This window comes from Salmo trutta, chromosome 22 (genome assembly GCF_901001165.1).
Source record: "Salmo trutta chromosome 22, fSalTru1.1, whole genome shotgun sequence".
Classification (NCBI taxonomy): Eukaryota; Metazoa; Chordata; class Actinopteri; order Salmoniformes; family Salmonidae; genus Salmo; species Salmo trutta.
Window position 1 is genome coordinate 44,418,248 of NC_042978.1, and position 23,376 is coordinate 44,441,623.

Sequence of the window (23,376 nt, forward strand, 5' to 3'; positions counted from 1 at the left end):
TCTGTTTAATTCAGCTTTGTTCAATTGTATTCTTCATACTATAAAATAATGCCACAGAATTCTACGCAAATCTTGTCTGCTAAATGAACGAGTGTAGCCCTTAGTCAAATGGCATAGCCAGATCAGGACCTAACATAAGGACTACTCAAAGAATGCGTTTCCTCTGAAATAGACTACATTTTCTTCATATTATGTTCCTTTAGACCTGTCTAAAATAAATCATGGATTTATTGTGAAGGTGTAGGCTATATTACATGGATTTATTAGACTGTAGATGTTCCAAAGGTCTGCATCAGTGGCTTGTAGGCTGTGTGTGGAAGCCAGGAGATGCTAAATGTGTTTATAATAATTTACAGTCAATTATCGTGAGACCGACAGTTATTTGCTTGACGATCACCGGCTGACGAAATTTCGTGACCGCCACAGCCCTAAACATGTGCACAGCTCTGTATGACATGGAGACACAAAAACACACAGCCAGCCTACAATATGTACACAGAGTAGCCTATTTACACACAAGTGAGAATAATAAAGGATTGGAATTCGAACTCTTTTCACAAGTGCTGTATTGTACTGTATTAGTCTAACTCACACCATCCACCTCCCAGTGGTAGAGCACAAGCTATCAGAGTTTCATTAGAGACCCGAGAGCAGTCTTCTGTAGTACAGCCTTCTCCATCAACTTAACAGTCAGCTCTTAACTCTGGATGCTGTACTTTCTTCAATGTGGATTTGGAGTTATAACATTTAGGGTTATACAATGTAACATAACATTTAGGGGAGCAATGGCACAGTGTTGACTGGTTTCATTCTTACGATGCAAGAATTTATGTAAAATTAATGTAAACATTGTAAGAATGAATGCGATATCCTCTGAATAAGTTTTGTCCCATAGAGATTTAATTGAACAATGAGCATGACACTGAAACGCGTCTGAGCATGTCATCAACAGCTTTTAGGATAGTGACATCCTGTTGATTGCTCATGGACTAGCCTAGAGTCATTAGCCCAGGCCATTATTTACAAGGATTCAGTAACCCATTTCTTTAGAGTGATTTCAACTGTGGAGACAGAAATGTTGTTTGTGATTCCGTACAGTTATCATCAGGGCTCAACATTCATGTAAATTAAAAGGTGGGCAACTTGGGCATGCAACAGAATTTGAATTAGCCTTCCAACTCAAATGTGTCATTATGGGCAGAAGAACTTCATGCTCAGATTGAAGCAGAGACTTTGGGTCAAGCCTTAGCTATAGAAGTTAGCCAAACCTGGCCAAATTCTTTCTATGACGTTGTTGATGATTCCTTTGCTTTCCCCAGCAGGCCTACAGAGAGCTACCCTCTCTGCCCTGCTCAGTTCTCTTGGCTCTGAGCACCGTGGATGCCCATGGCCAAGCAGGCAGGCAGTGAGCTGAGCTAGCTACCGTCGGCTCCCAGAGAGCGTGACTGGCATGCTAGCTAGCGCTCTGCTACATAAAGCCATATTGATGCGTTTTGCAGGGCCCAGCCAAAGCTAGCAGATGTTGCTAGCGGAGCGGTGCCAACTAACGGCAGTAGGTGGGGACAGATGCTACCTGTCCTTGCCGCTCGCTCCAGCCGCTCGCTCCCGCTAACAAAGCTATAAAGTTAGTAGATCAGCATATCAATTTTGCAACTGCACTCATGCTGCAATTAGCTGAACACTTTGCTGTTGTGACAAAAACACAACACCAGTCAATGGCTTTATCAGTCATGGATTCCATTTATGGATTGTTGGTTTCTGTGTGAGGCGGTGGAACGGAAACAGTCGTGTCCCATCAAGTAATGTCTTGTTCCAATGAATTATTGACCAAAATTCATGTGCCTCAGATGGTCCTTTACTGGTAATACTGAAGTTAACACTGAATTGCGCTACTTGAGGTGATTAGATTGGTGGCTGGATTGATATTGATGCACTCTTTCTATCCTCCGTAGACTTGAGCTGAGGAACCAGACAGCCGTAATAACAGTGTGGCGTTTGTTTCAGATGCCCTCCTAACTTCACTTGTACCATGCACCAATTATGAGTCACAGCTTTTGTTCTTATTCCACAGAACATTCTCTCAGCGCGACTCCGAGGTCTCAGAAGATCACCTCCTGCCAGCTAGTTAGCTGGCTGCGTAGCTCCCTGCCTCCCTCTTCCCTGCCTCCCTTTCTCCCTGCCTCCTGCCCTACTCCTTCCTCCCTCCCTTCTTCATCTCTTTCCTCTTCCCTCCCTTTTCCCCCTCCTCCCTCCTCCCTGCTCACTGCTCTCCTCCTCCCTCCCTCTGCTCCCTCCACCCTTCTCCCTCATCCTGCTGCCTCCCTTCTCCCCATCCTCCTTCCTCCCTGCTCTCCTCCTCCCTCCTACTGTATCACACCCTCAAACACTGCTGTGATATTATTACTCTCCACAGATAATATGCATCTTTCTCTTTTCTCCGCCCTCCTCTTCTCACCTCCGCTCTTCCGGCGTATTCACCCTGCAAAACGCCCGCATGGTACAACTTTTAGAAAAGGTTGAACGGTGACATTCTGCAAAAATGACACTTTTGGTCCTTGACCTCCCGCGTGGTGGTTCTGCGTTTTGATTGGCTGTTGGCCGCGTGGTGAGGTTGCGGCAGGCTCACACCCAGGCAGGAGGCCATTGGAGGAGCAGCAGATGCCACGGTAACAAGGAGGGTGTTGATTGGTTATTAAAGAGGCCACACTTCTCTCTCTCACACACACACACACACACACTCTCACACTCCTGGAGAACCCCTGGATCTCACACCTGTTTCTTTCTCTCTCTCTTGTTCTTTCTCTTTCTGACTCTCTTTTCCTCTCACACTCTCCTTTCTGTTAAATTATCTTCCATGTAGAGGGCAAAATATAATCAAGCTTGTGTTTTTTTTTCTTGTTGAACTGAGGAAGTCTGATCAGAACTTCATAACTTCCCTGCTATGAAATGTAATGACCTCATGAGAAGTCCCCTTCTACCCCCTGTATGACTGCACGTTATGTTATCACCGAGTGTCCAACTCTGAGCAGGCGTCTGCATCTCATTCTGTTTGCCTTGCTCTTTGTCTGCGTTGTTCAGCTAATTTGTAGCTCCCTCCGATCTGTCACTCAGACTTTGAGACTTGGTAGAGTCCTGGGTCCTGCGGGTCTCTGGGTCCTGCGGGTCTCTGGGTCCTGCTATGTTGGACTGTAGAGAGACAGACCGCAGGGTGGACATTACTGGGCACTGAGGGATAGGCCCCTGGCTGCTTGGCAACCCTGTAGCTGTCTGTCTTGCCAATCTTGGAGCTATCTGTCTGGCAACTGAAGAGAAACTAGTCTCTGGTTATCCTCTGCTTACTCTCTCTGTCTCTCTGTCTCTCTGTCTCTCTGTCTCTCTCTCTCTCGATGAATTGTAGTGAAGGGGACAGACAGCCCCTACAGGGGTAGATAGAGAGGTCACTGGGACGTTCAGGTGGTATGACCCTCGTCCACCTCCCTCAGGACAGCAGTGGAGTAGCCTGCTCTGCCCTTCCCTAAGAGAGGGACACAGTGGTAGGGCTAGTGACAGAGAGTGGTAGGGAGAAGAGAGGAACAGGGATTTGCTGATGGCAGTGGTATGTCATTCTGAGAGGTGGCATACTGTGGTAGTCATGGCTGTGTTTTTACCTCCCACTGATGAATTACTGGAATCTGGCTGGCTTGAATGCAGTCTTGGAGCACATGGAAAGACTTCTAGGGCAGGGTGCTCTGCAGCTATAAATAGTGGTTCTTCATCCCTTTTCTGAAAGAGGGGTGCGTAGGGACCTGATCAATAATTAATATGATGATTTTGATGGATGGAGATTCACACTGCCTCTCTCTCTCATCCTCATTTTATCCTGTCAATCAGCCCAGTGATGATGTGCACATCATTTCTCACCTTAAAACCAACTAACACATGAATTTGGGGGTTAGGGGAAGTGGAAGTTTTCTTGTAGTGAAAATGGAAATAAAAGGTGTTTCTTTATTAGGCCTAGACTAATAATTACGACAACTCCAATGCATTTCCGTTGCGTTGCTTTGTTTCATTCCGTTGCTGGTACAAGACCAGTTGAATATGCGATGATTTGAAAAGCTCTTTGTTGACATGTTGTGTTGGTGGAGAATCGATAACCAGGAAGTATGTGTAACTGGTCGGCAGCAGATGGCTGTTTTTAAACCAGGGTTTCCGTCACCTGTAATCCTTCCTGTCTAAAGAACAATGACTGGTTGGCTGTTATGAAGGTAGTACTGAAGGTAGTACTGATGTGGTCTACTTTACCAGTGAACAGAATTTAATGTGTAAATGTAGTGTTGGAGAATATTGTTCTTTCTCCATATCAAACATTTTTGTTCAGTTAACTGACAGGGTTTTGACAGAGTCTGCTGCTAGGGGCTAGACCTATGACTACTACTTGTCATATCGAAACTTGAACATCTTCAGCAACTTGAAACAGCCTAAAGGCTGCTGCACACTAGGTTGGGTTTGCTCCTAGCAGAACTCGGCGAAGCCAATGTCTGTGCCAGCCTGGTCTCATAGACTAGACGTAACAAAGTAAATGTATATCCGGGACACTCAAATTAGTATGATGTGTTACGTTTGCTATGGTTACATAAAACACAAGGTTACTTAAAGCAAAACAAAAGTTGGGTGGGCGTATAATGCGAACGTCTTGCAACCCAAAGGTTGTGCGTTCAAATCTCATCACGGACAACTTTAGCATTTTAGCTAATTAACAGCTTTGCAACTACTTAGCATGTTAGAATCCTTCCCCTCTTTTTTCCACTAATTGCTCTTTTGACCAATCACATCAGATCTTTTCACATCAGATATTTTTCAGAGTGGATCTGATTGGTCAAAAGACCAATAAGTGGAAGAAAGAAAATCAGAATTGGGGTACCTGTGTAAACGCAGCCAAGAATCTTTATCCTCTTGTTCGTTTGCATTATTAGTGTCTAAGAAATTCTGGTCATGTATTGTGGTTCTGTATGGTTCAGTTGGTAGCACTTTGACAATTGCAGCAGCAGGATAGTGGGTTCGATTCCCGGGGTCACCAATGCGTACAATATAGGCACGCATGACTGTAAATCGCATGGGACAAATCAAATTCTTTGTTCACATACACATATGTAGCAGATGTTATTGCTGCTGTAGCGAAATGCTTGTGTTCCTACTGCAGCTCCAACAGTGCAGTAGTATCTAACAACGATTCACTATAATACACACACATCTAAAAGTATGGAATTAAGAAATATATAAATATTAGATGGAGCAATGTTGGAGTGGCATTGACTAAAATAAATATGAGATGAGTAAAGTAGTATGTAAACATTATTAAAATGACTAGTGTTCCCTTATTTAAGTGACCAGTGATTCCATGTCCATGTATATGGGGCAGCAGCCTCTAAGGTGCAGGGTTGGGTAACCGGGTGGAAGCCGGCTGGTGATGGATATTTAACAGTCTGATGGCCTTAAGATAGAAGCTGTTTTTCAGTTCCCCCCCCCCCCCAAAAAAAAAATAAAAACCTTTTTAATGAGCGTCTGTTAAGTGGCATTATTATTTTCAGGGGTTGGAACCAAAATTATTTGCGTTTCCCAAAATGTCGTTGAGGCATGTGTTGATGGGATGGAAAGAAAGGGTGTGCTGCTCTCAGGTCAGTTTTCTCCATTCTAATCTTTCCTTAGAATTATTTCACTATACTGATGACAGATCAGCTCCTAGAGATAGATTACCACCTACGGCTGCAAATATTAAGGTATGCTTATTCTAATGCTTACCCAATAAAAATACACAACACCACCAATATGTCACATCATTGCGCACATGTTAGGCTACACATCATGAAATATATTGAGACAAATTACAGACAGTAGCCTACAAGTAGCAACATTTATTGACATGAAATGTATTTCAATATGATTGAAATGGGCCTATAGCCTACTGTTGATCTTAATGCAGTCGTGTCGGTTTTCATTTGAAGCATCTTTTTATATGTCGCTTGTTTGTATCAATTGCACAGACATTTGCAACTTTGTTCTGAAGTTATCGGCGGTCACAGAAGGATAAACCATATTTTTCTTTGTTTAGCAGAGATCTCCTGTGTCGAAAGTGATGCGGGAGGGCAAAAATGCATCTAACGAGTGGTCTGAGGCAGTTTTCAATTGCAACGGTAATAACGAGGGTTTTGGCGAACAGCTCGGAGATTTAACAATGCTCCTACGAAGGTTCTAACAATGAACTTAGCCTTAAGTTGCTTTCGGGAAACCGGGCCCTACTTGTTATGGAGTGGGCAAGCTGTTTACATGCATTGGACAGGCAAGTGTAGGGCGTGAGATTTGACTGAAATTTGTGGGTGGGGAGAGAACGAGAGTGGGTGGAGGAGGAAGAGTCTTGGCTTGAAGCACTTGGCACCTTGTTGTTAGGCATTTTCTGAATTAGGCCACAGAATGATACGTACGGAAGAGGAGATTTTATGAATGAACTTTGAATGTCCTTGGAGTTCAGAGAGTTGGCTTAACGTTGGACCATAGCTAGCTAGCTAACAAGCTTGTGTGTGCATAGCGGCACCAGAATAAAAAATACTTTTTTTGTAGTTAATAATTCCAATGTGAAATGTGATAATTATAGTATCCTTAACTAGCATTGAAAAAGTTAATGAATTCTTCTCGAATAAGAAATCTCTCTCCCAAATTTCTGAAGCACGCTTGCAACGTCAGGAGGACTATGCTTCAGAGGGAGGAGGAGGGGCAGGTAGCCTACACACACAGTAGCAAAGATTTTCAGCAGGCAGGCAGACAGGCGGACAGAATGCAGGCGGGCAGACACTGGAATACGTTTCTGAGTGACAGTGAGGGCTTTTAAAAATAATGGTTCTGTTACGGAACAGTATAGATCACTTTCATTCTCAGTTCTAATTCTGTTCCTCTAAAAAAAAAAAATCTGGTTTTCTGTTCTGTTTGTTCCCCGAACCAGTCCACCCCCCCCCCCCCATCATAAATATTTGAATCAAAACCATGCCATGGGAAATAAACCTGTAGCCTTTCCTGTCTGGCATCTCTTTAACCACTCCATACAGTATCTCCTCTGGGGACTGTACTGTTCCTCTGCCAGCCAGCAACCCTCCCTTTTACACTGACGTCCTGGGTACATATGCTTACTGGGAATATGCTGTCGTTTAGATGGGGACTATCGCCCCTTATTTGGGATGCAGCCCATTTTTCACCACAGAATGTAGGTCACAGCCAATGGTTGTCATTGTGAGGGACGAGCCGTGCTATTTGTCATCACTCATCATGTGACTAATTTGTGATCACACATGCTGCGTCATTTTCTCAAATGATTGGTTCAGGGGTGTTCTGTTTCTCTGAGTATCATAGGGAATTAGCATATATGCAGTGTTGTCATTGTTTAAGTATGCTAGTGTGTTCAGATCCACCTCCCCATTTTCCTCTTCCTTCATTGTCATAATCCCTCAAGACATTGATCTAGTTCCTGTCTAGTTTTCAAGGTAAGGGAAGAAAACTGTTATGCATTTTCTCAGTTACTGGCTAGTAGAGAGGACTGCTGTGATGACCGCAACACGACAATAGGCTAGTGAATACACTGGTTGGCTGCATTCAGCCTTGGCCAAGTAATCTCTCTCTAAGGTCCTTGTGTCGTGTTATACCAAGTCATCTCTCTCTAAGGTCCTTGTGTCGTGGTAGGACCAAGTCATCTCTCTCTAAGGTCCTTGTGTCGTGGTAGGACCAAGTCATCTCTCTCTAAGGTCCTTGTGTCGTGGTAGGACCAAGTCATCTCTCCCTAAGGTCCTTGTGTCGTGTTATACCAAGTCATCTCTTACTCATAGTTTTGTTTACATGAATCAATGTTGTTGACGCTGACTGAGGCAGGATAACTAAAGAATGAGTGTGTGCTGCTCAGTGTAGCCTGACTAGCCTCAGTGAAAACGGATACCTTTAATGACAAAAAAAGCTGCAAAATACATCCTGGTTTAGTGTTTTCCAGGAAGTAGCCTACACTAACAACCAGAGCTGAGAAACATTTTCACTTGAACTGAAAAAATAGTGAGGTGTGGTGCAACTGAAGCTAAATAGTGAAGTCCATCTACGAGAGAAGGTATCAGAAAGAGAAACACTGCAGGTTTGTCCATCTCCTCTCCATAGCAACAGTATCATGTTGCCTAGTGCCTGCATTCAACCCTTGCAGCGGCAGCAGCGGTGGTTGTGTCTTTCCAGTAGAGATTGATAGCTGTCTGACATGCTTCTCGTGTGAACGTCAGATCTCTGCTACAGTATGACGGCACCAGCGTGTAGACGCCAAAGGCAAAGCTTTACTCTGTCATCATCAGCAGCTAGCAGCCTCTGGGCGCCATATGTACAGTACTCTAGGCTGTGATTACCCTACATGTCACGGAGGGAGATCCATCCTTTACACACCATGGATGGGAGAATAGAGGGCTGTCAAAACGGCTAGAAAATTCAAGGCTCGAGGTAGACTTTTCCCGCTAATCTACCCATCTCCCCCCAAACGCCCTAACCTTAACCTTTAAGGCAGTGACCTGTATCTGACCCTAGGTCAGTGGTTAGGTACAGCTTGTACCTACTCCCCCTCTAAGCAGGTTATCTGTGGTAGGCTAATCGTCATGTCTTTATGTGTATTTTAGTTTTTCACAGGTACTGTTTTTAAACTGAGGCAGATGGTTGCACCATATGGAGAGAAATGTGTGATTACCTGAAGTATATCCGTTCCAGTGCATCTTTTTCACCCAGACCTGAGGTGGAATGTTCACCGAGCACAGACTCTTCATCTAGAATGTTCTACAAGCATCTAGTTAGGCCTATAATCTGGAACCTAGAGCTGCACAGTAAAATCAAATTCACATTGATATTGCAATATTAACATGTACACTATCCACATTGCAAGAGATTCATACCATATGCAATATTAACATGTACACTATCCACATTGCAAGAGATCCATACCATATGCAATATTAACATGTACACTATCCACATTGCAAGAGATCCATACCATATGCAATATTAACATGTACACTATCCACATTGCAAGAGATCCATACCATATGCAATATTAACATGTACACTATCCACATTGTAACCTTCGTTTTTGTAGTTTACTTTTTATAGCTCCGCCCCCTGTAACTCAATTAACACAGTAACTCCTCCTTGCTGTTCTGTTAGGTCAAATGGTTGTTCCAGACAAGGACATGCTGCTTTCCACTTTGTGTCTTAATATAAGTCATTCTATTTCTATGTCTATGATTCCAACACTTCACCCAAGTATTTTCATCTATAATGCATGTCAAATCGCAATCACAGTATTTGCTAAAAAAAAAGAAAGAAATCACAATTAGATTTTTACCCATATCGTGCATCCCTAACCCATCGCCTGTATTCTAGAACTAGAATGTTATACGTTTGATACTTGGAACTTAGAATTCATATCACAATGTAGGAGTCGAAGACAGCCTTTGATTGTGGAGAGAGAGGAAGTCAGTTCATATGACTTGAGATATCAATGAGAGCAAGCATTCTTTTTATAGCCCCCATACACCAACACGTAGTGTGGAGGAAGGCAGCGCTAGCTGACTCGCTGAGGCGTAGCCAGTGTTTGACATAATGTTGGACCAGTATGGAGGCTGACTGGGAACACCAGTGTTGTTATGTTGTGATACGAACGCAGAGCGGAGCCTGTCACAGAGCTCGCCAGCGTCCATATGCTGCTCCGCTCAGTCGTGAAGCTGTGAAATTGGGTTGCTTCCCAACTAGCCTGGAGACGCACTTCTCTCTCGCTCGCTCCCTCGTTTTCTCTCTCTCTGTCTCTGTCTCTCTCTGTCTCTCTCTGTCTCTGTCTCTCTCTGTCTCTGTCTGTCTCGACTCAGATCTAAAATGGGAGAATCCGCAGGCCCTACTTGTATATATGTAGCCTGTATAGTCAGTCTCTGCGCAAACCATAAAGTACCTTCAGTAGGAATGCCAACTGTGGTGCTTTTCCCCCAAAAGGGTGCAGCTGAAAGGCTTCTTCAGGATACACACACAGTACATTGGCCAAGGCCCTATTTTTACCCAATCAGCCACTAACACAGTGTGACCGATCACCGCTAGTAAATTTAAGGACCATATCATCGGTGAGAAGTTTTTCCTTTCTTGGCCCCATTGCCTACTAAGTCAGCATGAAATGTAATGCCATTGGCTGTGTGAGATGGGAGCGGGGAAAGAGGGGAGAAGAACACGTTGTAAACGTCTGAGTGTTCTCTTTCAGCGCCAGTTGAAAGATGCCACTTAATCTGCTTACTTCTTTTTAATTGTGAGTTCTGGGGGTAGGGCTCCTCCTGAACAGAATAAGGCTAGTGATCCAGAAGTAAAGCCATGACCAGTTATTCCTCCTTCCTTTAGGCTCCTAACCCCCCTCCTGTCCCCATTCCCCCCCCCCCCATCTCACCCCCACTCACCTCTTCACTCCTTCAGTAGGAAGAAAACTCTTCGTTCCAACAATAGACATTTGGGGCCATATGTTGGTTTGACATCGTCATCAGGTTCACAGCAGGTTACCTTAGTTAACTTTCACTCCAGTGGCTGATGGGATTTTCTCCTGCAGTTCCTTGACTAGCTGGCTCAAAGTCTAGACGGTCTCTGAAGCAGGCCCCTGCGGCCCCTGCGGCCCGATCAGCCATTGTGGATGTTAAGTAGCGGCAGCTTCCTCCCGGCCGGTCGCTACCTCCTCAGTCAGTTACTTAGCGTCTGCTAAGACAATGTCTTTATCCTCAGGCCATACAGGCCCGAGGCCCTAATCCGGACCACTACATACGGTGAAATAAATCTCTTCAAGATAAAAGAGAGAGAGAGAGGGAGGGTGAGTGGGGGAGAGAGAGAAAGAAGTGATTGCCAAAGCGAGGTTAGAGTGCAGTAGTTTAACCCCTGGCCAAGAAAGAGAGAGGGGAGGAAAGGAAAAGAGAGGGAGAAATGAGGAACAAGGAGAGGCAGGCGTCACAAGGCCCTTCATCTTGCTGTGGGTGTAGAGGAGAAGGGATGCTGACCGGGATCAACCTTTTTCTTCTGACAAGAGAACTGCTGCTCTCCATATGGAATCTGGCCCCTCTCTTAACGAGCAGGGCTCCTATTCAATCTAACTGCTATCCAGTTGTTTCTGGGATTAGGCAAAAATCAACAATGAAACATTCTTCCTGCGCTGTGAGCAAATGTGTGCCAGCTAATTTAGAGATGAGTTATTGGTAACGCATGTAACAATGGGTTTAGGCCTTTTAAGTAGCTTATTTATAAACGTTTAATAATACTGTTTGTGAATCGGTAGTAAAAATGTGAGAATCTGCGGTCTCTCTCTCTCTCTCTCTCTCTCTCTCTCTGTGTGCGCACGCGCCCGTGCCCGCGCGCCCGTGCCCGTGTGATGTGGTTTGACACCACTCTATTTTTAAACCTGATGCTAACATAGAGACGTGGCCGACATCACGTAGAGTCTTAATGAGAAGGTGAAAGGTGACGATTTGGTGCCAACTCTTATTGGCTAAATGTTGTCTATTTGACTCTCTCTTATTGGCTAAATGTTGTCTATTTAACACTCATTTGTTTTCCACTTAATAGTTCACATCTACAGGTGAAGTGGGAAGTTCACATACACTTAGGTTGGAGTCATTAAAACTTGTTTTTCAACCACTCAACACATTTCTTGTTAACAAACTATAGTTTGGCAAGTCGGTTAGTACATCTACTTTGTGCATGACACAAGTAATTTTTCCAACAATTGTTTACAGACATTATTTCACTTATAATTCACTGTATCACAATTCCAGTGAGTCAGAAGTTTACATACACTAAGTTGACTGTGCCTTTATACAGCTTGGACAATTCCAGAAAATGATGTCATGGCTTTAGAAGCTTCTGATAGGCTAATTGACATAATTTGAGTCAATTGGAGGTGTACCTGTGGATGTATTTCAAGGCCCACCTTCAAACTCAGTGCCTCTTTGCTAGACATCATGGAAAAATCCAAATAAATCAGTCAAGATCTCAGGAAAAAAAAGTTGTAGACCTCCACAAGTCTGGTTCATCCTTGGGAGCAATTTCCAAACACCTGAAGGTACCACGTTCATCTGTACACACAATAGTATGCAAGTATAAACACCATGGGACCACACAGCCGTCATACCGCTCAGGAAGGAGATGCGTTCTGTCTCCTGGAGATGAACGTACTTTGGTGTGAAAAGTGCAAATCAATCCCAGAACAACAGCAAAGGACCTTGTGAAGATGCTGGAGAAAACAGGTACAAAGTATCTATATCCACAGTAAAACGAGTCCTATATCGACATAACCTGAAAGGCCGCTCAGCAAGGAAGAAGCCACTGCTCCAAAACCGCCATAAAAAAGCCAAACTACGGTTTGCAACTGCACATGGGGACAAAGATTGTACTTTTTTGAAAAATGTCTTCTGGTCTGATGAAACAAAAATAGAACTGTTTGGCCATTATGACCATCGTTATGTTTGGAGGAAAAAGGGGGAGGATTGCAAGCCAAAGAACACCATCCCAACCGTGAAGCACCATGGTGGCAGCATCATGTTGTGGGGGTGCTTTACTGCAGGAGGGACTGGTGCACTTCACAAAATAGATGGCATCATGAGGGAGGAAAATTATGTGGATATATTGAAGCAACATCTCAAGACATCAGTCAGGAAGTTAAAGCTTGGTCACACATGGGTCTTCCAAATGGACAATGACCCCAAGCATACTTCCAAAGTTGTGGTAAAATGGCTTAAGGACAACAAAGTCAATGTGTTGGAGTGGCCATCACAAAGCCCTGACCTCAATCCCATAGAAAATTTGTGGGCAGAACTGAAAAAGCATGTGTGAGCAAGGAGGCCTACAAACCTGACTCAGTTACACCAGTTCTGTCGGAGGAATGGGCCATAATTCACCCAATTTATTGTGGGAAGCTTGTGGAAAGGTACACGGAAGGTTTGACCTAAATTAAACAATTTAAAGGCAATGCTACCAGATATTAATTCCGGGTATGTAAACTTCTGACCCACTGGGAATGTGATGAAGAAATAAAAGCTGAAATAAATCATTCTCTCTACTATTATTCTGACGTTTCACATTCTTAAAATAAGGTGGTGATCGTAACTGACCTAAAGCAGCGAATTGTTACTAGGATTAAATGTCAGGAATTGTGAAAAACTGAGTTTAAATGTATTTGGCTGAGGTGTATGTAAACTTCCCACTTCAACTGTATGTGTCCATCCGTTCGTTGCTTTCATCTTTACTCTGAAGTGGTGGTAGGTGGTGTCGAAGGGGAATGGGCTGCTATTTATTTTACCTATTTTCTTTCTTTCTCTGACACACACACACACACACACACCCCCCACTGTCTCCCTCAATCATTTACCTATTAGCCCCCCTGCCCCCCTCTCATCCCATATCAAAGCACTGCATTTCGACTTTTAAAGACCAGCGTCGGTGGAATGTTCAAACATTGATTTGCCACTGACCCTGGCTGCAGGTTGCTGCTGGTTGTCTGGACTGCTGGGGGGGCAGACCGCGTGTTGCCTCTCTGCACGTTGCCTGTCCCAGATTAGCCATGCTTGAAGCCCACAGGGATAAATTAACACACACTCACCCACAGGAGAAAGAAGGACTAGGTGTGAGTCACTCACTGCTTTCTCCTTGTCACTCTCACTGTCAAAGCCAACATGTTGTCACTGATGGAGTCAGTGGATGAGAGGAAGTGGATGGGAGGAAGTGGGGATGTTTTCTACTGGTGTGAATGGATATGTTGCAGGACAGTTGGTGTTTTCATGTATACAGCAACCTTCACCTTAACCCTCCACAACCTTCACTTTAACCTCTATGGGCTAGGTGGGACGCACCTACTCAACAGCCAGTGGAATCCCGTGGCGCGATTTTCAAATACCTTAGAAATGCTATTACTTCAATTTCTCAAACATATGACTATTTTACACCATTTTAAAGACAAGACTCTCGTTAATCTAACCACACTGTCCAATTTCAAAAAGGATTTACAACGAAAGCAAAACATTAGATTATGTCAGCAGAGTACCCAGCCAGAAATAATCACCCATTTTTCAAGCTAGCATATAATCTTACAAAAACCAAAACCACAGCTAAATGCAGCACTAACCTTTGATGATCTTCATCAGATGACACTCCTAGGACATTATGTTACACAATACATGCATGTTTTGTTCAATCAAGTTCATATTTATATCAAAAACCAGCTTTTTACATTAGCATGTGACTAGCATTCCCACCGAACAATTCCGGTGAATTTACTAAATTACTCACGATAAACGTTCACAAAAAACATAATTATTTTAAGAATTATAGATACAGAACTCCTTTATGCAATCGCTATGTCCGATTTTAAAATAGCTTTTCGGTGAAAGCACATTTTGCAATATTCTGAGTAGATAGCCCAGCATCACAGGCTAGCTATTTTGACACCCACCAAGTGTGTCACTCACCAAACTAAGATTTACTATAAGGAAAAATTGGATTACCTTTGCTGTTCTTCGTCAGAATGCACTCCCAGGACATCTACTTCAATAACATATGTTGGTTTGGTTCAAAATAATACATAGTTATATCCAAATAGCAGCGTTTTGTTTGTGCGTTCAAGACACTATCCGAAGGGTAAAGAAGGGTGACGCGCCCGACGTGTTTCGTGACAAAAATTTCAAAATATTCCATTACCGTACTTCGAAGCATGTCAAACGCTGTTTAAAATCAATTTTTATGCGATTTTTCTCGTAAAAAAGCGATAATATTCCGACCGGGAAACCCTGTTTTAGTTCAAAGACGAAAAAATAAAAACATGGTGTCGACTCGTGCACGCGCCTCAGTCTCATTGTCCTCAGATCGACCACTATCCAAATGCGCTATTGTTTTTCAGCCATGGCCTGCAAAGCCACCATTCATCGTTCTGGCGCCTTCTGAGAACCTATGGGAGCGTTAGAAAATGTCACGTTATGCCAGAGATCCCCTGTTTTGGTTAGAGATGATCAAGAAGGCCAGGAAATAGTCCGAGAGAGCGCTTCCTGTTTGGAATCTTCTCAGGTTTTGGCCTGCCAAATGAGTTCTGTTATACTCACAGACACCATTCAAACAGTTTTAGAAACTTTAGGGTGTTTTCTATCCAAATCAAACAATTATATGCATATTCTAGTTACTGGGCAGGAGTAGTAACCAGATTAAATCGGGTACGTTTTTTTTTATCCGGCTGTGCAAATACTGCCCCCTATCCCCAACAGGTTAACACCCCTCACCTTCACCTTAACCCCCCCTCACCTTCACCTTAACCCCCCCTCACCTTTACCTTACATTTACATACATTTTAGTCATTTAGCAGACGTTCTTATACAGACCGTCTTACAGTAGTGAATACATACATTTCATTTTATGCATTTATTTTCTTTGTATTTTTTTGTACTGGCCCCCCGTGGGAATCGAACCCACAACCCTGGCGTTGCACATGCCATGCTGGCATTGCAAACACCATGCTCTACCAACTGAGCCACACCTTCACCTTAACCCCTCTCACCTTAACCTCACCTTCACCTTCACCTTAACCTCACCTTCACCTTAACCTCACCTTCACCTTAACCCCCCCTCACCTTCACCTTAACCCCCCCTCACCTTCACCTTAACCCCCCCTCACCTTCACCTTAACCTCACCTTCACCTTAACCTCACCTTCACCTTAACCCCCTCACCTTCACCTTAACCCCCTCACCTTCACCTTAACCTCCCTAAGCTTCACCTTAACCTCCCTAAGCTTCACCTTAACCTCCCTAAGCTTCACCTTAACCTCCCTAAGCTTCACCTTAACCTCCCTAAGCTTCACCTTAAGTAGTGAGTTGGAGTGAGGAGCAAGGGAGAGCGAGTGAGGGCGAGAGTGGAGGAGTTTAGGGAGAGAGCAAAAGGAGTGATGGGGGAGTTGGGGAGAGGAGGAGAGAGAGAGGACAGAGGGAGCGGAGTTAGGGATAAGAGTGAGTAGAAGGCAGAGAAAGAGAGAGGGAAATAAAGATGAGGGAAGGGAGTTGGGGAGAGTCCCAGTCAGGAGAGAGAGGGGACAGAGGGAAGGGAGTTGGGGAGAGTTCCAGTCAGGAGAGAGAGAGGACAGAGGGAAGGGAGTTGGGGAGAGTTCCAGTCAGGAGAGAGAGGGGACAGAGGGAAGGGAGTTGGGGAGAGTTCCAGTCAGGAGAGAGAGGGGACAGAGGGAAGGGAGTTGGGGAGAGTCCCAGTCAGGAGAGAGAGGACAGAGGGAAGGGAGTTGGGGAGAGTTCCAGTCAGGAGAGAGAGGGGACAGAGGGAAGGGAGTTGGGGAGAGTTCCAGTCAGGAGAGAGAGAGGACAGAGGGAAGGGAGTTGGGGAGAGTTCCAGTCAGGAGAGAGAGGGGACAGAGGGAAGGGAGTTGGGGAGAGTTCCAGTCAGGAGAGAGAGAGGACAGAGGGAAGGGAGTTGGGGAGAGTTCCAGTCAGGAGAGAGAGGGGACAGAGGGAAGGGAGTTGGGGAGAGTTCCAGTCAGGAGAGAGAGAGGACAGAGGGAAGGGAGTTGGGGAGAGTTCCAGTCGGGAGAGAGAGGTCAGAGGGAAGGGAGTTGGGGAGAGTTCCAGTCAGGAGAGAGAGAGGACAGAGGGAAGGGAGTTGGGGAGAGTTCCAGTCAGGAGAGAGAGGACAGAGGGAAGGGAGTTGGGGAGAGTTCCAGTCAGGAGAGAGAGGACAGAGGGAAGGGAGTTGGGGAGAGTTCCAGTCAGGAGAGAGAGGACAGAGGGAAGGGAGTTGGGGAGAGTTCCAGTCAGGAGAGAGAGTGGAAAGATAGAGACCCTTCATTCCTTCTCTCTCTTTCTCTCTCTGTGTGGTAGGGGTTCCTATCCTCTCACCCATAAAAACAGCATAACACTGCCCTGGTGGCTCAGCAAGAGGGGGTGGAGGAGTGCATGTTTAGGGATGAAGGGGTTTATGTATTTGTGGTGGCAGGCTGAAAGGGTGGAGGGATGGTGGGTGTATTTTGGGATGGAGTCCTCTAGGGGAGCAGAGAGTGTCTTTGTCTGGGCCTTTTTAGAGGAGGCCTGTGAAAACATCCAACAGGATTATGGAAGGCAACTTTGATTCTGTCTGTTTGCTCCTTTTGCCCGTTTGTCTTCACGGGTGAGAAATGTGGTCTGTTTATGATGTGTGTCTGTGTCCTTGTGAGAGGCAGATTACAATTTAGTCTTCCAGAATGAAACTTGGTGCCAACATGCTGGCTGTTGAAATTGTAAATCTAAAAGAACATTTTTTTAGCCCGTTGGCCCAGTTTCCCGGATCCAGATTAAGGCTATTTCTGGAGTTGTGGTCTGGACTTCGGAACTCTATCACCGTGGAAACAATGTTTACCAGAAGCCTCTTTGATAGTGACACTACGTCCGTGAACTTTTCATCATGGAGACTTTACGATAAACCTGGGGAACGTTCAGCAGGATGCAACGTTTTGAAACGTTCAGAGAAATATGCTATGTAGCCCAAACATGCCTCTCTGACATGTAGAACAAGGAATCACATCGGCTCTATTCATTTCTGTCTACAACGTTCAACAACGTTTGGCTACTGAACGTGGACCTGGTGGTAGAAATATTATTTGTTTTCTTTCCAGTCCTTTTCGAAGAGCTTGAGCTGGCTAACTGTGGGGTGGGTTTGACACTTTTGGGACTATTCATTTGCCATGATCTCTGTCATATTGGTGCTTGGTTTAGGCCACTCTGTGGTAACACAGTAGGCTAATTACCACATCTGCTAGATAGAACTGACGTATTGTTACATAGGATTACTTGGGTAATTGCTAGTAATGGAGATGATGGAATGATTTTTGTTATTATTACACAAGCGGAATAACAAAAATCACTCCACTTGCTGTGGATTCTAGATGTTCACGTGTGTTAAAATGCATGGCAGTGTTACTTAATGTTTAGAAATGAATACAGAGACAACCGTGAGCCCTTTGCACCAGCATAATTCATCACTGCCAATTCTCTCTCCATCTACGACAAACACACAGGGGGCAGGATGTGTGTTGTAAATTACTGTAGGTGCAGGTCTGACTTCCACACGCCCAAGCAGGGATGATGTGGGGTATAATATCACATCATATCTACATGGAGGAGACACATTAGCATATTGGAGACCCGCATCCTCCGTCTCTCCAGTGTTCGCTAACTGCTTGTGTGTGTGTGCGTGTGTGCGCGTGTGCGTGTGCGTATTACGATCTGAATGTGTGTGTGCTGACTAGTGGCAGCCACCCTTGCCCCCACCCCTCTCATTAATATGTATGTGCTCTGAGGCAGCGCTGCGAAGGCTGTGTTTCTCACCGCTGATTAATGCTGTCTGTCAATTACCTCCAGATCCTACGGTGCGGTGGAGCTTCCCCCAGGACTACACAGACCAGGTTGGAAACGCACACGCTAACACACACACACACACGCTAACACACACCAGGGTTTTCCGTTAGTCGGTAATAGCCGGCTTTTGGCCCCAAAATAATAAAGTTAGAATAGCCGATTAAATAAAATTGGCAACAATTGTCCGGGAGAAGAAGAGAGAAATCCTGTTGCTAAATAATGTTTATTATTCTATTTATTGATGAAATGTTTTATTTTTATTTTATTTCACCTTTATTCAACCAGGTAGGCTAGTTGAGAACAAGTTCTCATTTACAACTGCGACCTGGCCAAGATAAAGCAAAGCAGTGCGACACAAACAACAACACAGAGTTACACATGGAATAAACAAACGTACAGTCAATAACACAATAGAAAAAATAAAGTTTATATACAGTGTGTGCAAATGGCGTGAGGAGGTAAGGCAATAAATAGGCCATAGTAGCGAAGTAATTACAATTTAGCAAATTAACACTGGAGTGATAGATGAGCAGATGATGATGTGCAAGTAGAAATACTGGTGTGCAAAACAGCAGAAAAGTAAATAAAAACAGTATGGGGATGAGGTAGGTAGATTGGATGGGCTATTTACAGATGGGCTGCGTACAGCTGCAGTGATCAGTTAGCTGCTCAGATAACTGATGTTTAAAGTTAGTGAGGGAAATATAAGTCTCCAGCTTCAGTGATTTTTGCAATTCGTTCCAGTCATTGGCAGCAGAGAACTGGAAGGAAAGGCGGCCAAAGGAGGTGTTTGCTTTGGGGATGACCAGCGAGATACAGTGGGGCAAAAAAGTATTTAGTCAGCCACCAATTGTGCAAGTTCTCCCACTTAAAAAGATGAGAGGCCTGTAATTTTCATCATAGGTACACGTCAACTATGACAGACAAAATGAGAAAACAAATCCAGAAAATCACGTTGTAGGATTTTTAATGAATTTATTTGCAAATTATGGTGGAAAATAAGTATTTGGTCACCTACAAACAAGCAAGATTTCTGGCTCTCACAGACCTGTAACTTCTTCTTTAAGAGGCTCCTCTGTTCTCCACTCGTTACCTGTATTAATGGCACCTGTTTGAACTTGTTATCAGTATAAAAGACACCTGTCCACAACCTCAAACAGTCACACTCCAAACTCCACAATGGCCAAGACCAAAGAGCTGTCAAAGGACACCAGAAACAAAATTGTAGACCTGCACCAGGCTGGGAAGACTGAATCTGCAATAGGTAAGCAGCTTGGTTTGAAGAAATCAACTGTGGGAGCAATTATTAGGAAATGGAAGACATACAAGACCACTGATAATCTCCCACGATCTGGGACTCCACGCAAGATCTCACCCCGTGGGGTCAAAATGATCACAAGAACAGTGAGCAAAAATCCCAGAAGCACACGGGGGGACCTAGTGAATGACCTGCAGAGAGCTGGGACCAAAGTAACAAAGCCTACCATCAGTAACACACTACGCCGCCAGCGACTCAAATCCTGCAGTGCCAGACGTGTCCCCCTGCTAAGCCAGTACATGTCCAGGCCCGTCTGAAGTTTGCAAGAGAGCATTTGGATGATCCAGAAGAGGATTGGGAGAATGTCATATGGTCAGATGAAACCAAAATATAACTTTTTGGTAAAAACTCAACTCGTCGTGTTTGGAGGAAAAAGAATGCTGAGTTGCATCCAAAGTATACCATACCTACTGTGAAGCATGGGGGTGGAAACATCATGCTTTGGGGCTGTTTTTCTGCAAAGGGACCAGGACGACTGATCCGTGTAAAGGAAAGAATGAATGGGGCCATGTATCGTGAGATTTTGAGTGAAAACCTCCTTCCATCAGCAAGGGCATTGAAGATGAAACGTGGCTGGTCTTTCAGCATGACAATGATCCCAAACACACCGCCCGGCCAACGGAGTGGCTTCGTAAGAAGCATTTCAAGGTCCGGGAGTGGCCTAGCCAGTCTCCAGATCTCAACCCCATAGAAAATCTTTGGAGGGAGTTGAAAGTCTGTGTTGCCCAGCGACAGCCCCAAAACATCACTGCTCTAGAGGAGATCTGCATGGAGGAATGGGCCAAAATACCAGCAACAGTGTGTGAAAACCTTGTGAAGACTTAAAGAAAACGTTTGACCTGTGTCATTGCCAACAAAGGGTATATACAGTAACAAAGTATTGAGAGTATTGACCAAATACTTATTTTCCACCATCATTTGCAAATAAATTCATTAAAAATCCTACAATGTGATTTTCTGGATTTTTTTCCTCATTTTGTCTGTCATAGTTGACGTGTACCTATGATGAAAATTACAGGCCTCTCATCTTTTTAAGTGGGAGAACTTGCACAATTTGTGGCTGACTAAATACTTTTTTGCCCCACTGTATACCTGCTGGAGCACGTGCAGGGGTGGGTGCTGTTATCGTTACCAGTGAACTGAGATAAGGTGGGGCTTTACCTAGCAAAGACTTATAGATGACCTGGAGCCAGTAGGTCTGGCGACGAATATGTAGCGAGGGCCAGCCGACTAGAGCATACAGGTCGCAGTGGTGGGTGGTATAAGGGGCTTTGGTAACAAAACGGATGGCACTGTGATAGACTGCATCCAGTTTGCTGAGTAGAGTATTGGAAGCTATTTTGTAAATGACATCGCCGAAGTGGAGGATCGGTAGGATAGTCAGTTTTACGGGGGTATGTTTGGCGGCGTTAAAATACATTTGAATGGTCATGCTTATCAGTTTCTATGGCTCAGTTGGTAGAGCATGGTGTTTGCAATGGTGTTTGCAACGCCAGGGTTATGGGTTCGATTCCCACGGGGGGCCAGTACGGAGAAAAAAAAATAAAACATGTATGAAATGTATGCATTCACTACTGTAAGTCGCTCTGGATAAGAGCCTCTGCTAAATGACTAAAATGTAAAATGTAGGTTAATTTGCTACATTTAGTGGAATTAAATTGGTGCGTGTGTACAGTATATTGGTTATGTATCTTATCACACGCGTACAGCATACAGATACAGAGATGCTGCTACAGCGTCTCAAACAGCACTCTCATTGGCAACTGAAGGCAGGCTTCATCAGCGTGTCACACACCACTTTGCAATGAGCTGGAGGCAGTATGCATTTTGAAAAAATACACTTAAAGCTGCAATGTGTCACTGTTTGTGCGACCCTGACCAAATTCACATAGAAATTAGAGTTATAGATCTGTCATTCTCATTGAAAGTAACTCTAAGAAGGATGTAGATCTGTTCTATGTCCGCTATTTCTATACCTCCAATTCTTATGTTTTGCTCTTACTTTCGGTTTTGCACACCAGCTTCAAACAGCTGAAAATAAACTCTGCAAAAAAATAGTTTGTAAAAATCCATATAATTTCAGATCTGCATTGTAAAGGGTTTAAACACTGTTTCCCATGCTTGTTCAATGAACCATAAACAATTAATGAACATTCACCTGTGGAATGGTTAAGACACAAACAGCTTACAGACGGTAGGCAATTAAGGTCACAGTTCTGAAAACTTTGGACACCAAAGAGGCCTTTCTACTGACTCTGAAAAACACCAAAAGAATGATGCCCAAGGTCCCTGCTCATCTGCATGAACATGCCTTAGGCATGCTGCAAGGAGGCATGAGGACTGCAGATGTGGCCAGGGCAATAAATTGCGATGTCCGTTCTGTGAGACGCCTAAGACAGCGCTACAGGGAGACAGGACGGACAGCTGATCGTCTTCGCAGTGGCAGACCATGCGTAACAACACCTGCACAGGATCGGTACATCAAACAAATATATTTCATTGCGATTTAGAAGGTACAATAATTTCTCAGCGTTTTAGATGGTGAAATTATTCTCTACACTATACTTGCTTGTTTTGTCACAGAAACTGAAATTAGCTGAACTATTAGAATTTTAGCAACCAGGAAATGGTGATTTCTGCGTAGTGCATCTTTTAATTGTTTGATTTATTACATATTATGAGGCATGTCTTACCTTGCTTCAAAGGAGCCTAGCCAAAATCAGACCGTTTCCGTGCGTGCAATTATTTTATATCGACTTTCTTTCATTGTCCAGTAGCCAAAGGCAGATTCCTAGTCATATTATCAACCCATGCTAGTTGTTGCATCTTTAGATCTCCTCTACATTTCTAATGGATATTTTCATCTTTGTCATCTTACATGTGCAGTGCCCTTTTGACAACTTTGTTTTCCCTCCAATTGCATTATGGAACGAGCATTTACACGTTGCCTACTGCCTTCTCTCTCACTCTCTCTCTCACTCTTCCCTTCTCATAGTGATCTTTCTCTCTCCCTCCCTCACTCTCTCTGTCCCCCCTGCCTTAACTTCTCTCTCACTTAGGGCTGGGTGGTTTACTGTATTTCACTATCCCGGTATTGATGCACTGACCGGTTTTGGTTTTTACATTATCTTCTAAAACGGTGTTTCAATGTTTGGTTTGTTAAATGTGATACACTGCTCTGTTTTGATAGTTTACTCCAATACTTGAGTCGTCTCTCTCACCAAGCCCCGCCCCCTGTCACTCAAGGAGCGCAGTTGTTGTTTTGCTGGACCACGAGATCATTTGCAACCGTTCAATCTTCAGACTGCATGGTCAATACAGCAGATGCAACAATATGTTGATGACAACGATGTTGCTTTCCACTTTGCTTATTAAAATAAATCCACAAGCGTTCTATAATTACACTATTAGTTTGTGTATCTTACTGTCAGCAAACAGCTAGTTGTGGCTAAAATTATTGTGTTAGCTGCTAATGCTAATCGCTTGCTAGCTAGATAATAAATTATACCAGTGCTGGTGTAGCCAAAATCAGCATGTTGTTTCTGCAAAGGCATCTTCTGAATCCGAGAGGAACAGGCGAAGCATGAATGTTAGCTAGCTACATGAAGTAAGAGAGAACATTTCATGTACC

At 44.1% G+C, this 23,376-nt stretch overlaps 1 protein-coding gene across 1 annotated transcript in view; it reads left to right on the plus strand.

Moving 5' to 3' along the window:
- LOC115158783 (DENN domain-containing protein 1B) overlaps nt 1-23,376 on the plus strand; it is a gene marked incomplete in the record, with an annotated part of 201,459 nt that overhangs the window by 18,081 nt on the left and 160,002 nt on the right. Inside the window, 1 exon segment of the mRNA XM_029708095.1 lies at nt 18,431-18,474. Within this exon segment, the coding sequence (XP_029563955.1) occupies nt 18,431-18,474 (44 nt within the window).